The sequence below is a fragment of the Trachypithecus francoisi genome, unplaced genomic scaffold (genome assembly GCF_009764315.1).
Source record: "Trachypithecus francoisi isolate TF-2019V2 unplaced genomic scaffold, Tfra_2.0 Contig00090, whole genome shotgun sequence".
NCBI classification, from domain to species: Eukaryota; Metazoa; Chordata; class Mammalia; order Primates; family Cercopithecidae; genus Trachypithecus; species Trachypithecus francoisi.
In genome coordinates, this window is record NW_022680471.1 from 812,454 (window position 1) to 828,660 (window position 16,207).

At 42.6% G+C, this 16,207-nt stretch overlaps 1 protein-coding gene and 1 pseudogene across 2 annotated transcripts; both read right to left on the bottom strand.

The window, feature by feature from the left end:
- Nucleotides 1-2,168: 2,168 nt before the first annotated feature.
- On the bottom strand, nt 2,169-2,872 carry LOC117095601 (keratin-associated protein 12-2). Its single transcript, XM_033232210.1, has one exon. It carries the CDS (start codon nt 2,803-2,805, stop codon nt 2,425-2,427), a length of 381 nt encoding a protein of 126 aa, XP_033088101.1. The 5' UTR covers nt 2,806-2,872; the 3' UTR covers nt 2,169-2,424.
- An 8,605-nt stretch (nt 2,873-11,477) lies between these two features.
- Nucleotides 11,478-13,739, bottom strand: LOC117094891 (annotated as a pseudogene). The gene has a single exon (XR_004441721.1). The product of XR_004441721.1 is annotated as an MICOS complex subunit MIC60-like (transcript).
- Nucleotides 13,740-16,207: the final 2,468 nt, after the last annotated feature.

Below are 16,207 nucleotides of genomic sequence, written 5' to 3' on the forward strand. Positions count from 1 at the left end.
AGAGTATCTGTGAAAAACCTATAGCTAATATCATACTTAATGGTGAAAGACTATATGTTTTCCCTTAAAATCAAGAATAAAGCAAGAACATTCACTTTTGCCTCTGCTGTTTATTACCATACTGGACTTCCCAAACAGTGAAGTAAAAAGCATGCAGGCTGGAAAGGAAGAAATAACACAGTCTCTATTAACATATTACATTATTGTCTACCTAGAAAATCCCCAAAATTCTACAATAAAGCTACAAGAACTAGTAAGTGAATTTAACAAGGTCAAAGAAAAAATGCCAATATACGAAAATCAATTTATTTTAATATACTGGCAATGAACAATCAGAAATTGAAACTTAAAAATAGCACCATAATAACATTAAACATTATAAAATACTTAGGGGTAAGTTATGGGGAAATAAAATGTATACACTGAAAACTACAAAATATTGATGAGAAAAATCAGAGAAAACCTAAATAAATAGACCATGCTGGATATGTCAACTCTCCCCCAAAGTGATCTATAGTTTCAGTACACTCCCAATCAAAATCTCAACACAAATTCTGCAGATATTGATAAGCTTATTCAAATATCTATATGGAAAGACAAAGAAACTAGAGTAGGCTAAACAACTTCTTAAAAGAAGAACAAAATTGGAGAACTCACACTAGCTGATTTCAAGACCTACTATAAAGCTGCATTTATCAGGACAGGATGGTGTTGGCAAAAAGACACTTAGCATATGACCCAGTTATTCCACTCCTAGACGTTCACCCAAGAGAGAGAAACAAATATGTCCACGCAAAAACCTGGACTCACTAACACATGCCCCATGTGGAACACTAGCAGCACCGAACGTGGGCTCCAAGTGGCCCCGAGGGCCCCACAGCTCTGGAGGGCGGGGACTGAGCCAGGCCTCTTCCATGCTTCCCTCCAGAAGCATTTTTTGGTCACCAGCCCTCCCTCCTCTCATGCTCTGATTTCCAGTTCCACCTCCAATTCCCAGCCTGGGGGACCAGAGTGCTTACGTGTGTGCATAAGTGTGTGCATGTTGTATAGTGCACACATTGCATGTGTTCATGGGTTTGAATGTGTTCAGCTGCAAGCATTTATATGTCTGGATTGATTGGTTCCATTTCTTGCTCAGTTTTATCCAAAGTCCCCCAATTTAAACAACAAAATAGGTCCCTGATCACCTTGTCTAAAAGATGATGAAACCAGCTTTTCAACTCTAAACTCAACACCTGCCTCCAAGGCAAATAAAAAGCTTGGAATCTAAGATAGCCAGTAGTGAGAATGCCCTTTGGGGACAGCTCTGGAATAGCAGACTCCTGGGGCAAGAGGGCTGGCCCATCTACTGGGGAACGTTTAACCTGAGACAGCCACAGCAAATCCCCCCAGAAGGAGAATGCAGCCCAGAGAGGGGAAATGTGGAAGAACGCCACCAGCACAACACAGACTGGAAAAAGCAAGTTCCAGATTACATTCACAATAATTCCTTTTTCATATTATCAGAAATTACTAAATTAGAAAACACACATTTCAGGAATACACAGAGATATGACTCAACTCTATTTTTTCTAGAAAGTAACAGAATAAGGAGCACACAATCCCAACAGTGGCTGCCCCAAGAAGTTCATGGTCAATTATTGATGATGTTCTCATTTCTATGTCAGGCAGTGGGCTCATGGGGGTTTATTATATTAGGATTCTCAGTAATTGGTCATTGGTCAATCAATAAGAACTGAGCCTCTGTGGACTGGTGATGGGAGTGTGTGCTGCAGAACTAATCCAGTTCTGTAAACCTGAGATCCTCCCCGACCTGGGAACAGGACGTCCACCAACCACATGGGAAAACCCGATCCTCAGTGCTCTGAGGCTTTGGCCATCAATGCAGGGCTTGCTGGCCTGGAGCAGCAGTGGACAGCCAATGGGGAAGATCACTCACTCCACCACAGGCGGGTAAGTCACTGCTGTGGCCACTGCACCTGGGCCCCGGGAGTCTTGGGCGAGACCACATGGGCATCTTTAACCACGTCCTCCACCCGGGACATCACCTTCTGATAAGGACTGCGTGAAGGGATCACTGAAGAGGGTTTAGCAGCAAATTCTATGTAATCAGCAGCATAGACAGCGGGGAGTATGGAAATAAAAAAGAAAGACCAGAAACACAGAGCTGCATAGGGAAAGCTGGTTTATTTGGCTCTCATGGAGTCAGAGAATGACTCTGGGACCCCAGACTTCCCTGGGGGGATGGGCAAGGTCAGCAAGGGCTCCAGATCATTCTGTCATATTCTCAATCCAGAATTCAGAGGGTTCACTGAGCATGCTTTTCACCTGCCCCATGTGCAGAACACCAACTGAGGACTCATCCGGGGAGTGTACAGGTGTGGCCTCATCTGCACTGGGAGCAGCGGGTCTGGAGATTCTTGGTCAGCAGCAGGAAGGGATGCCACAGGAGATGGGTCTGCAGAGGATGCTGGTGTAGGAGGGCTGGCAGCACCCGGAGGACTGGCAGGAGAGAGCCGCATACACGATGGGCCTGCAACTCACAGGCACGCACAGGGAAGACTGGCAGGAGGGGGCCGCATACACAACGGGCCTGCAGCTCACAGGCACACACACAGAAGACTGGCAGCTCACAGGCACACACACGGCTGGCTTGAAGCTCACGGGCACACACACCGAGGACTGGCAGCCCACAGGCACGCAGCAGGATGCCTGGCAGGAGCTGGGCACGCAACAGGTTGGCTGGCAGGGACTGGACACACAGCAGGCTGGCTGGCAGCCTGAGGAGCAGCTGGTATGGCACATGGTGGTATGTGGCTGGATAAGGTCGAGGCAGAAGGCAGCGATGTCTGGGGATGGCCTCCCTGGGCAGCCTTTATACCTGGACCCAGGCATCCCCACAACACAGAAGCACGCCTGTCTTCCTTGTTTTTCTTCCTCAGTGCTGTCTCCTGGAGCTTAATTTTCTGTTGTACATGTCTCTGGGTTTTGTTTGGCCCTCAGTTTTATGACTAATTGCACCTTCTTCAAGCTCTTGGTATGCTTGGAAACCTGCCAGAGTGTTTTACTGTCTTCATCTGGATTCTTCTTTGTTCTTTAAAATTTCACCTGAGTTACTTTTGTGAGATTCCAAAAACTCAGATCTCCAGATTTTCCTCTCTGTGTGATGATGGTCCTTAAATGACAGAAGTTTACACTCCTCCCATGACTCAGGAAGGCTCCATAGTCAATGTGAGATAGAATAGAGTGTGTCCAGCTGATTTGTGGATGTCCTGAGAGCTTAGAGCTGGATAAGAGAGCTAGCAGATGGAGAAAGAACATGGAAATCACTTGTCCATAGGATGAGTGGGGACAAAGGGTGTGGGTCACAGAGAACTTCCTGTGAATGGTGACCATGGATCTTTGTCTTGAGAAATCCTCCTAGTTAAGAACCAAGATGAGACAACACCACTGGTCTCATGCCTGGTGACACAGCTCTAAGGAAATCAAGCTGGTCCACGCGTGTTCCCAGGGAAGCATGTGAGGCCAGTGAAGTGTCCCATGGACAGCCACAGCAGGATATGTGTGAGCTGAATATAGAAGGTTCCAAGGGCCAGAATGACTTCTGGGCATGTTCAGCAGAAAGCCATGTGCACCCCGTACTGCAGGGGCAGTAGAATCTCTGAGCCTACAGATGTCAACACCAGATCACTTGGAACTTGGCACCATGATAACAAAACAAAGGAAAAAGTCACGTGATCATCTCAATTGATGTAGAAAAGGCATTTCACAAAATTCAAGATGCTTTCATGATGACAACAATCAACAAACTAAGAATTGAAGAAAACTACCTCAACACAATACAAGCCATACATGAAAGACCCACAGCAAGCCTCATACCCAGTGGTGAAAGACTGAAAGCTTCTTCTCTAATATTGGGAACAAAGCCAGCATAGTACTGGAAATTTTACTAAGAACAACTAGGCAAATTTTTGTAAAAGAAAGAAAGAAACAAAAAGCATCCAAATTGGAAAGCAAGAAGTAAACTCTGTGATATGATTTTCATAGGTACAAAACTCTAAATATTCCACAAAAAAACTGTAAGAAGTAATAACTGAATTCAGCAAAGTAGCAGGATACAAAAGCAAAACACAAAAATCAGTTCTATTTCCATAAACTAACAAGCATAATCTCAAAAGGAAAGTACAATAACAATTCCATTTACAATACATTAAAAAGAATAAAATACTCAGGAGTTAACCAAAGAAGTGAAATAATTGTGTAACAAAAACTATAAAACATTGTTGAAAGAAATTGAAGGCAACATAAATAAATGGAAACACATTCCATGTTCATGAATTGGAAATTAATATTGTTAATATGTACATACTAACCAAAGCAATCTACAGATTCAATGCAATCCCTGTCAAAATCCCAAGGATGTTTATTGCAGAAATAGAAAAACCCATCCTAAAATTTATGTGGCATCTCAAGGGACCCTAAATCGCCAGATCCATTGTAAAAAAAGAACAGAGCTGGAGGAGTCACACTTTCTGATTTCAAAACTTACTACAACACTACAGTAATCAAAACTGTGGTACTGGCAAAAAGACCAATATATAGACTAATGGAATAGCATAGAGTGCCCAGAAATAAACTCTCACAACTACGGTCAAATAATTTTTGACAAGGCTGTCAAGACCTTTCAACGAGGGAAGGACAGACTTTTTAACAAATGGCAATGGGAAAACAGGATATCCACACACAAAAGATTATTTTTTACCCTTACCTCACACCATATACAAAATTAACTCAAACAGGATCAAAGATAGAGAATCTCAGTAATCGAAACTATTTTTTAAATGAGAATGCTAGAACTAAAAAGTACAACAGCTGATATTTTAAAATCCACATGATAGACATAAAAGTAGAATGAGATTGAAGAAGAGTTCATGATCTTGAAGGCACATCAATAGAAATTATCCAAAATGAAGGAGAGGAAGAAAAAGAATTAAGAAAAATGAAAAGAGCTTGTGAGACATCATTAAACAGCATCACATACATGTAATATCAAACTCAGATGGCTCATGCCTATAATCCCAGCACTTCGGAGGCCAAGGCAGGTGGATCACGAGGTCAAGAGATTGAGACCATCCTGGCTAACATGGTGAAACCCTGTCTCTACTAAAAATACAAAAATTAGCTGGGTGTGGTGGCACGTGCCTGTAGTCCCAGCTACTTGGGAGGCTGAGGCAGGAGAATCACTTGAACCTGGGAGGCGGAGTTTGCAGTAAGGCGAAATTGCACCACTACACTCCACCCTGTGACAGAGCGGGACTCCATCTCAAAATAAATAAATAAATAAATAAATAAATAATAAATAAATAAATAAATAGCTAGCTAGCTAGCACTGGGCATTCTCCCCTAAAACACAAAGCTACAAACACAGAGCCTCCTCTGCCCCTCAGCAACAAGGGGGCAAGGGTGAGGGTTTGGAGGGCTGTACTTTCAGTTAAAGAGAGGCTAGCTGTTTGCCTGCAGTATAGACTAAGGAGCCTGGAGCCTGGACTGAGGCTGCCAGGTTGAAAACCTGAGACCATGACATCGAGTTCCGGCACACTCCATTGCTACTGGAAATAGCCGTCCCAGTATTCCCACCACGCTCCTCCTCGGCTTATGGATCACCTGCAGGAAGTGGCGCACCTTGTTGGGATGAAAATCCAGGTGCCCTTTGCCCTAGCAGTCCCACCCCGAGAAGTCCTACCCCCAGAACACTAACAAATGGATTGTGGGATGGGTTTGCAAATGTTTTTATCAGCACCATCTGTAATAGCAGACTCTTGGGAACAACAGGCCTGCCCATTTACTGGAGAGCATTTAACTTGAAGTAGAAACAGCAGAATCCCAGGAAGGAGCCACGCTGGATATAGAATATACCCATCAGAAATGCAGAGGACCCTTGGCAACTCTATACAGAATGGGAGACATAAGTCTCAGAAAATTACTCAGAATAGTTCCCTTTTAATATCATTCCAAACCACTAAATTAGAAAACACACATTTCAGGAATACAAACAGATATGACTCAACTCTATTTTTTCTAGAAAGTAACAGAATAAGGGGCACACAATCCCAACAGTGGCTGCCCCAAGAAGTCCGTGGTAAATTATTGATGATGTTCTAGTTTCTGTCAGGTAGTGGGTTCATAGTTCATAGGTTGGGGGGGGGGGTTGTTACAAGCATTAATAATTGATCAATAAAAAGTGGGCAGGCTCAAGATGGCTGAGTAGAGGCACCTGACACTTGCCTCTTCTACAAAGAAGAACCCAAAAGAGTGAGTAAGTAACAACATTTTGAATGGGACATCTAAGAGAGACACTGGAATTCAGCAGAGAAGTGACAGGAAACATCTGAGGCACAGAGGGAGAGGGAAGGGAGGCAGCTGGCCCAGTTGGAATCAGTCAGGAGCTCACAGAGAGTCCCCAGTGCAGGGAAATGGTAAATGAGAGATTGCCAGCTGCTACATTTCCACCATGGACTCAGCATGGACCTGAAACCCTAGTCATGGGAGAGCCTCTTGTTCTTCACAGGCCCTGAGACTTGCATAGCGATTTGCCAGGATGCCACATAATGGCATTGCTCCAGAGACAGAGCCCACGCTGGGTCCCACACACCCACCAAGTCCTGAACAGCCAGCTGTAGCATGGTGCCATTTTGAGAGCCCAGCCGCTAAAAGTCTGCATCCTGCCCTGGGTCCCAACAGATCCTGTATCTCCACATCCCTTCAGCCCTGCTGAATGCCACAACCCCCACCAACCCAGGAGGGCTGCAGGAGTGCAACACCAGCTGGACACATCAATAAGGCAGGGGTTACCATGCACTTGCATGTACCCTGAGTACAGGCTTTCCACACCCACCATCATAAATTACCCCACACTATTCACCATAGCCTGTGTCCATGCATACTGTGTGGCCTGGCACTGTACCCCCAGTGCCCAAGCATACCATCTGGGGACGAGGTGATCCCCCCCAGTCTACCAATGCTGGCCATCTATGCACTCCTCCCAGGGACCTGGGGATGGGCCCACCCAGCCTGCCACTACCCACTTGCATGTGCCACCTGGGAGCTTGGGGACTGGCTTGCCCAGCCTGTCACAACCACCGCTAACATTAGTAAGTGCTTTCTGAGAGCCCAAAGGCTGTCCCACCACTGCTACTACCATCACCCATGTCAGATACACTGCCCAGTGGCCCAAGGACCCATCCATGCATCCATCCCACTGCTGCCACTGCTAGCACACCAGCAAGCTGTCTAGAGGCCCAAGAATCAGCCTGTCTGGACATGGTAACACCAGTGCCAGCATATGCTACTCAGGGGCCTAAGGACAGGCACATTTGGCCCACTGCTGCCACCACTGGGGCCTGAGATCTGGCTAACCTGGTGTTTCTGACCCCAGAAAAACCTCACCACAGCCTCCACTGACAATCACAGCCAAGTCACTGAGGAAATCACAAACACTACTGATGCTGTTCCTAGCCAAGCAGAGACTAAACTACTGCATGCACCCAGAATACCAGCTAAAGTATCCCACCCAGCCACCACCATAGACATATCTTCAGGAAAAAGTCTTCTCATAAAAAAGCCAGTCCCCAAAATTGGAAGAAGTGATTGTTATGTCAGATGTGCAGATATCAACATAAGGACTCAAGAAACGTGAAAAAACAAGGAAATGTCACACCTCCAAAGGGATACAAGAATTGTGCAACAGATTCACCTGAAAAAGAAATGTATGAATTAGCAGAAAAAGAATTCAAAATAATGATATTAAAGACATTCTGTGAGATATAAGAGAACACAGATAAACAATACAAATAAACCGAAAAACAATTCAGGATATGAATGAGAATAACCAAAGAGATAGACATCACAACCGAAGAATCAAACAGTAATCCTGGAAATGAATAATTCAATAAATGAAATAAAAAGTCCATTTTAGAGCTTCCACAATACAGCAGATCAAGCAGAAGAAAAAATTTCAGAAGTTGAAGACTGGTCTTTTTAAACAACTCAGTCAAAAAGAAAAAAAGAAGAATAAACAAAGCCTATCTGCCATATGGAAAACTATAAAGTGAACAAATATTCTAACATTGGATGTTCCAGAAAACAAAGAGAAGCCCAGCCCAAAGGCGTAGAAAACCTATCTAGCAAAGTGATAGGAGAAAATTTCCCTAGTCTAGTAAGAGATTTAAACATTCAGATGCAGAAAGCTGAGAGATCCTGATATGGTTTGGATTTCTATCTCTGCCAAAATCTCATGTTGAATTGTTATCCTCAGTGTTGGAGAAGGGGCTGAGGGGGAGGTGATTGGATTATGGGGGCAGATTTCCCCCTTGCAGTTCTCATGATAGTGAGTTCTCACGAGACCTGGTTGTTTAAAAATGTGTAACACCCCCGCCATTTTCTCTCTTCCTCCTGCTCCAGCCATGTAGGACATTCCGGCTTCCCATTTACCTTTTGCCATAATTATAAGTTTCCTGAGGCTTCCCAAACCACGCTTCCTGTACAGCCTGCAGAACCATGAGCCAATTAATCCTCTTTTCTTTATAAATTACCCAGTCTCAGGTAGTTCTTTATAGCAATGCAAAAACGTACTAACACAGATCCCCAAATAGATACAATTCAAAAAGTTCTTTTCCATGGCACATTATAGTCAAACTGTCAAAAGTCAAAGACAAGGAGAGAATTCTAAAAATAGAAAGAAGAAAGCAACTAGTCATATATAAGGCAACCCCCATCAGACTAACAGTGGATCTCTCAGCAGAAACCTTACAGGTCAGGAGAGAATGGGATGATATATTCAAAGTGCTGAAAGAAAGAAACTGATAGCCAAGGATACTATACTTAGCAAAATTATCCTTAATAAATAAACAGAAATAAAGTCTTTCGTGGACAATCAACAGCTGAGGGTATTCATCACCACTGGACTGGCCACATAGGAAATTCTTAAGAGAATATTACAATTCTAAATTTATATGCCCCCAACACCAAAAGAGCCAGATATACAAGCAAATATTATGAGATCTAAAGGAGGAGATAGACTCCAATACAATAACAGTTGAGGACTTCAACACCCCACTCTCACCAGTAGACATATCATCCAAACAGAAAATCAACAGCAACAACAAAAAATTGGATTTAAATTGAACTTTAAAACAAATGGACCTAATAGGCATTTAAAGAACATTTCATCCAACAGCTGCAGAATACACATTTTTCTCATAAGCACATGGAGCATTCTCCAGGACAGACCTTACGTTTGACCACAAAACAAGTCTCAACTAACTTTAAAAAATCAAAATCATATCAAGTATCTTCGCAGACCACAATAATTAAAACTGGTATCAGTAACAAAAAGAGCTTTGGAAACTGTACAAATATGTGGAAACTGAACAACATGCTCCTAAATGACTACTGGGTTAATGAAGACATTAATAAGGAAATCAAAAAATTTCTCAAAAAAAAAAGGGGGAAACACAACGTATCAAAACCTATAGACTACAACAAAAACAGTGGTAAGAGGGATGTTAGTAGTAATAAATGCCTACATCAAAAAGGTAGATGTGGTGGTGCCTATAGTCCCAGCTACTAGGGAGGTTGAGGTGAGAGGATCACTTGAACCCAGGAATTTAAGGCCAGTCTGAGCAACACAGTAAGACTCCATCTCAAAAAAAAAAAGTAGAAAGATTTCAAATAAACGATCTAATGATGCACCTCAAGGAACTAGAAAAGCAAGAACAAACCAAATCTAAAATTAGTAGAAGGAAAGAGACAATAAAGAATATAACTAAACAAAATAGACTTTAAAAATATACAAAGAATTAACAAAACAAAAAGTTGGTCTTTTAAAAAGATAAACAAAATCAATAAACAGCTAGCGAGGCTAACCAAGCGAAAAAGAAAGAAGACCCCAATACACAAGATCGGGAATGAAAAAGGAGACATTACCACTGATACCATGGAAATACAAAAGATATCTGGCTGGGCACAGTGACTCACGCCTGTAATCCTAGCACTTTGGGAGGCCAAGGCAGGTAGATCACTTGAGCCCAAGAGTTTGAGATCAGCCTTGGCAACATGGCAAATGCCCAACTCTATAAAAAATACAAAAATTAGCTAGTTATGGTGGCACATGCCTGTAGTCTCAGATACTCAGAAGGCTGAGGTGGGAGGATCACCTGAGCCCAGGAGGTCGAGGCTGTGGTGAGCCACGACCACGCCATGATTAGGTCACTGCACTCCAGCCTGGGTGACAAAGGGAGACCGTGTCTTTAAATATATATATATTTTTTTTAAATATATAATTATAAAATATATATTTCATATATAATATATACTTATATATTATATATAAAAGATTATCAGAGACTATATTCTAAAAAACTGGAAAATCTAGAGGAAATGCATATTTTCCTGGACATATACAACCTACCAAGATTGAATCAAAAAGAAACAGAAAACCTGAACAGACCAATAATGAGTAACAAGATTGAATCAGTAATAAAAAGTCTCCCAGCAAAGAAGAGCCCAGGCCTGAATGGCTTCACTGCAAAATTATACCAAACACATGAAGAACCAACACTAATTCTCCTCAAATTGTTCCAAAAAATTGAAGAGGAGGGAATTATTCTTAACTCGTTCTATTATGAGGCCAGCATTACCTTGATACCGAAACCAGACAAAAGCACAGTAAAAAAAGAAAGTACAGACCAATATCCCTAATGAACATAGATGCAAAACTCCTCAACAAAATACTAGCAAACTGAATCCAGCAGACCATCGAAAAGATAATATACCATGATCAAGTGGAAATTATCACACAGATGCAAGGGTGATTCAACATACACAAATCAATAAACATGATGCATCATATCAACAGAATGAAGGACAGAAAGTATATGAGCATCTCAATAGATGCAGGAAAAGCATTTGACAAAATTCAGTATCCTTCATGATAAAAATTCTCAACAAACCATGCACAGAAGAAACATACCTCACAATAATAAAGGCCATGTATGACAAGCCCACAACTAACATCATATTAAATGGAAAAAAGCTGAAAGCCTTTCTTCTACGAACTGAATGAGACAAGGATGCATTTTTTTTTTTTTCAGTTTTCATCTTGTTTATTCAGTTTGCTCCAAGGGAAAAATCAACAGTAGTAGAGATCACAAACATTATTTTGATTGGCCTCACAAGTCTGATCAGTAAAACCTGAAAAACAGAAAATGTTACATGAGTTGCAAAGAAAGCACTCCTGGAGTTCACTAGCGTGATAGCAAGTGGAAAGAATATAAATGCAACAGGTGTTCACATTTAGAACAGTACTTGTAAACCTGCTCATTTCTAGACAATGCTGGGACCCTTGTTGCAAACCCATCATCCATCACTGCTGATTTCCTTGACATGAAATAGGACTTTACGAAAAATCTTCCTAGACCTTACTCTGGCTGCATTTGAGTGGTTCCTATGCCTACGGCGCTGGCATGTGCTGTCAAGATTTCCACTGCTTTGTTTCTAGGGTCATTCGGACTTCCTTCAGCCAGTCCTGTGCCACTCATCTGGATTTCCCCTTCAGCTGACTGACAAACTTTGCTGCTAGCTCTAGATCACCATGCTCAGTGCAATAGGAGGCGTATGACAGTAATTCAAATGTGTTTATATCCTCAGGTCAGAGCTCCCGGGGTGGCTTCCGTTGCTGAGGCAGGAATAGAAGCAGGGACTGTAGGTAGGACAGGAAGTACTGACACAAGCTTTTGCTGCTTTCATCAATCATTGCTACCCTTTGGGCCAGTTTTTGAACAGTATAAAAGCAGGCTCTAAGAGTCTCTTCACTGTACACCCCATGGGTCAGGGACTCTGGAGGGATGGCTGTGGTTAAAGCTTGGGTAAATTCATTACCAGAACAGTTGGCTTTGATGCCCTCAACTGCACTACCCAGTGGGACAGTAGGCGTTTCTGCAGATAAGGTCTTCATGCTGTACTTTAATGCCTCCACTGAAAGCCAAAGTTGGTAGGATTTTCTGGCTTCCTCTTCAGCAACTGCATGACTCTGAACAGCCTGTTCAATTCCTCTGAGTCTGGCATAGGCAGTGTTTATATCCAGAGTAAAGTTGTCAACTTGCTCTTGACTGAGATGACAAAACTGTAATTCTTGTTCCGAGAGTTTCTCAGACAGGTTCTGCTCAAATTCACACTTCAGTTCCTGTTCTTGTACCCTAAGGACAACTCGCAAGTGATCAGTGTGGGCAGCCGCCTGTCAATGAAGCTGGGTTCTCATTTCATTCTCCATGGTGTCTCTGACTTCCTCTATCTTTCTGTCCTATTCAGCCTGCATTTTACTTCTGCGATGTTGTAATGCTTTTGCTACTGCAGTGTCAAATGCCTGCTTTTCTTCCAGCTTTTGTTTCTCCAAGGCTAATGTGATGTGCTGCTTTTCTGTGGCCTTCTGTTCTGCTAGCTCTGTGTTCAGTTGGTCGATGTGACGATGCGCATGAGCAATCAGGGAGTTAGATCAGCAGCAGAGAGCTTGTCAGCTAGGTCAGAAACATTCATTCCTCTCCACCCAGGAAGGACTTCTGGAGTAATGAAGTCATTCCAAGCTTGGACCACCCACTCATGATACTGAGATACAACCTTAGCCTCAAATTGAGCTGCTTGGACCTTTTTGACCACATTATCCAGATCAACTATCATGTTGTGAAGTTTATATGAGGCTTGGCCCCAGCAACCTCTTTTTTCTTTGCATTTTCAGACACACTTTTCATCTTCTCTAACTCTTCTTTGGCTTTGAGAAGGGCATCAGCAGCTTCCTCTACTGCCTTTCTGCGTTCTTTCAATGCACCCTGCACTGTGTGCCACTTGGCAGACTTCTTCTTGCCCTCAATCTCAGAATTGTCCATGGCAGCTTTCAATATGTTGGAGTGTGCATTGACAGCCTGGACCACAGCGTTCTGAGCTGAAATAGCCTGCAGAGTGACACTTGGAGTTTGCCTCAGAGCATCTTCTAAGCTCTTGGCTAGAGACTCAATTTTAACTTGTTCTTGTTTTTCCTGTTGTGCAAGGCAAGCTGCAACTTCTTCAGGTGCTCGTTCCCTTACAGAAGATGAGGATGCTTCTTCTGAAAGTGGAAGTGTGGGTTTTCCTTCACCAATTTCAGGGTGATTAGTTTTTAAAGATTTCTCATGCCGAACCCCAGGGACCAACAGCGTATCGCCTGCTGTTGCTGAAGCTGGAGCATCTCCCTTTTGCTTTTAGAGTTGTGAGCCAGGCTATTTAGACTTCTTTGTTACTTCCGATACACTAGAGATTTTTGGTGGACCAGACTGAATCGATTTCTTTGTCAATGGAACATTATAAGGTGCGGAACCAAGAACGATCTCGAAGAGTTTGTCTGAGTAAGGTATGGTTTTCTCCCCACTTTCCCGAGAATGGGACTCCCATTTGGCATACAGGATAGTGCCACCAATACCTCCACCAACAAAGAAGAGGCCAGCTCCAGCAATTTTGCCAGTAGTCAACCCAGAGCTGCCTGAAATAGAGTATCTGTGGCATGGTCACAATGGACGGAGGACAAACTTCCCACAGAGACAACTCTGGGCAGTGGTGGTCACACCTGATAACTGACAGGCCCACAGCATCTCTGTCGAACAGACGGTGCTGCTGGTGGACGCAGGAGTTGCCATAGCGGCATAAGTAAGTGGAGGCATGCGTGCATATGTCAAGGATGCCTATTTTAATCACTCCTATTGACATGGTTTGGATCTGTGTCCCTACCCAAATCTCATATTTAATTATAACCCCCAGTGCTGGAGGTGGGGCTGGGTGGGAGGTGATTTGATCATGAGGACCATTTCTCATGAATGGTTTAGCACTGTTCCTCTTGAAGGTGTTGTCATAATAGTGAGTTCTTGTGAGATCTGGTTGTTTAAAAGTGTGTGGCACCCTGTACCACCCCACACCGCTCCAGACATGTGAAGCACTGGTGCCCCTTTTGCCTTCTGCCATGATTGTAAGCTTCCTGAGGCTGCCCCAGAAGCAGAAGCCTCTATGGTTCCTGTATAGCCTGCAGAACTATGAGCCAGTTAAACCTCTTTTCTTTTTAAATTACCCAGTCTCAGGTATAGCTTTATAGCAATGTAAGAATGGACTAATACACCTATTCAACATAGTACTGGAAGCCCAAGCCAGTGCAATCAGGTAAGAGATAGAAATAAAAGCCATCCCAATTGGAAGAGAGGAAGTCAAATGGTCCCTCTTTGCCCATGACATGATTTTATATTTAGGAAAACCTAAAGACTCCACCAAACATCTCTTAGAACTGATAAACAAATTTAGTAAAGTTGCAGGATACAAAATCAACATATAAAAATCAATAGTGTTTTGATACACCAATAACAAACTAGCTGAAAAAGTAAGCAAAAAGGCGATCCATGAAGGCTAAAACAACTCTATCTTGGATGCTAATCTGCCATATGGACTTCTAGTTAACCTGTTCCGGGAAGGCCTCTAAGATTTCCAGTTTAATCTACTGTTCCTTGTATAAAAGCACATACTATAAATCTTGCTTCAAAACAACCTTGATGTTATTGTACTTCAATTGATTACAGAGCCCTTCTAAATCACATATGCCCTTTCCTTATGGTATATAAGCCTTGGGTCTGGATGGGGTAATGGCACAGGGATCCACCAACTTATCTTACCACCTCACCACCCAAGTCACAGACATGGCTTCTGTTTTAAGTCCTTATTAAATGTTTCTTTCTGAGAAACTGGATCTGTCAGCCTCTTTCTGTGGCCTCTCAGCTTCCTTGAACTTTGGGGGTAGGTTTACACAGACCTGCCCACCATGGAATACAATCTCATTCACAATAGCTATTTTAAAAATAAAATACCTGGCAATAAATATAACCAAGGATGTGAAAGACCTCTGCAAGGAAAACTACAAAACACTGATAAAATAAATTGAAGAAGACACAAACAAATGGAAAGACATTCCATGTTCATGGATCAGAAGAAATGACATTGTTAGAATGATCATACTACCCAAAGCAATCAACAGACTCAATGCAATCTCTATCAAAATGCCAATGACATGTTTCACAGAAGTAGAAAAAACAGTCCTAAAACTCATATGGAACCAAAAAAAAAAAAAAAACCCTGTAGGCATCACACCACTTGACTTCAAAATATATTACAAGGCTAAACAGCATAGAATTGATATAAAACCAGACACATAGATCAATGGAACAGAATAGAGAACCCAGAAATAAATCCATATATTTACAGCCAATTGACTTTCAACAAAGGTACCAAGAATGTATAATACAGAAAGGACACCCCCTCAATAAATGGTGCTGGGAAAACTGGATAGCCACATGCAGAAGAATGAAACTGGATCCCTACCTCTCATCATATACAAAAATCAACTCAAGATGGATCAAAGCCTTAAACATAAGACTGAAAACCGTAAAGCTACTAGAAGAAAACATAAATGAAATGCTCCAGGACATTGGTCTAGGCGAACAGTTTATAGCTAAGACTACAAAAACACAGGCAACAAAAACCAAAATAGACAAATGAGATTATATTAAACTGAAAAGCTCTGCACAGCAAAGGGAACAATCAACAGAGTGAAGAGACAACCTGCTTAATGGGAGAAAATATTTGTAAACTATGCATCTGAAAAGTGACCAACACCCAGAATATGTAAGGAACTCAAACAACTCAACAACAACAACAACAAAACAAATAATTCCATTAATAAATGGGCAAAGCGGCCAGGCGCGGTGGCTCAAGCCTGTAATCCCAGCACTTTGGGAGGCCAAGACGGGCAGATCACGAGGTCAGGAGATCGAGACCATCCTGGCTAACATGGTGAAACCCCGTCTCTACTAAAAAAAAAAAATACAAAAAACTAGCCGGGTGAGGTGGCGGGCGCCTGTAGTCCCAGCTACTCGGGAGGCTGAGACAGGAGAATGGCGTAAACCCGGGAGGCGGAGCTTGCAGTGAACTGAGATCCGGCCACTGCACTCCAGCCTGGGCAACAGAGCGAGACTCCGTCTCAAAAAATAAAATAAATAAATAAATAAATAAATGGGCAAAACACCTGAATAGGCATCTCCCAAAAGAAGACATACAAATGGCCAACAGGTATGCAAAAAAAAAAAAA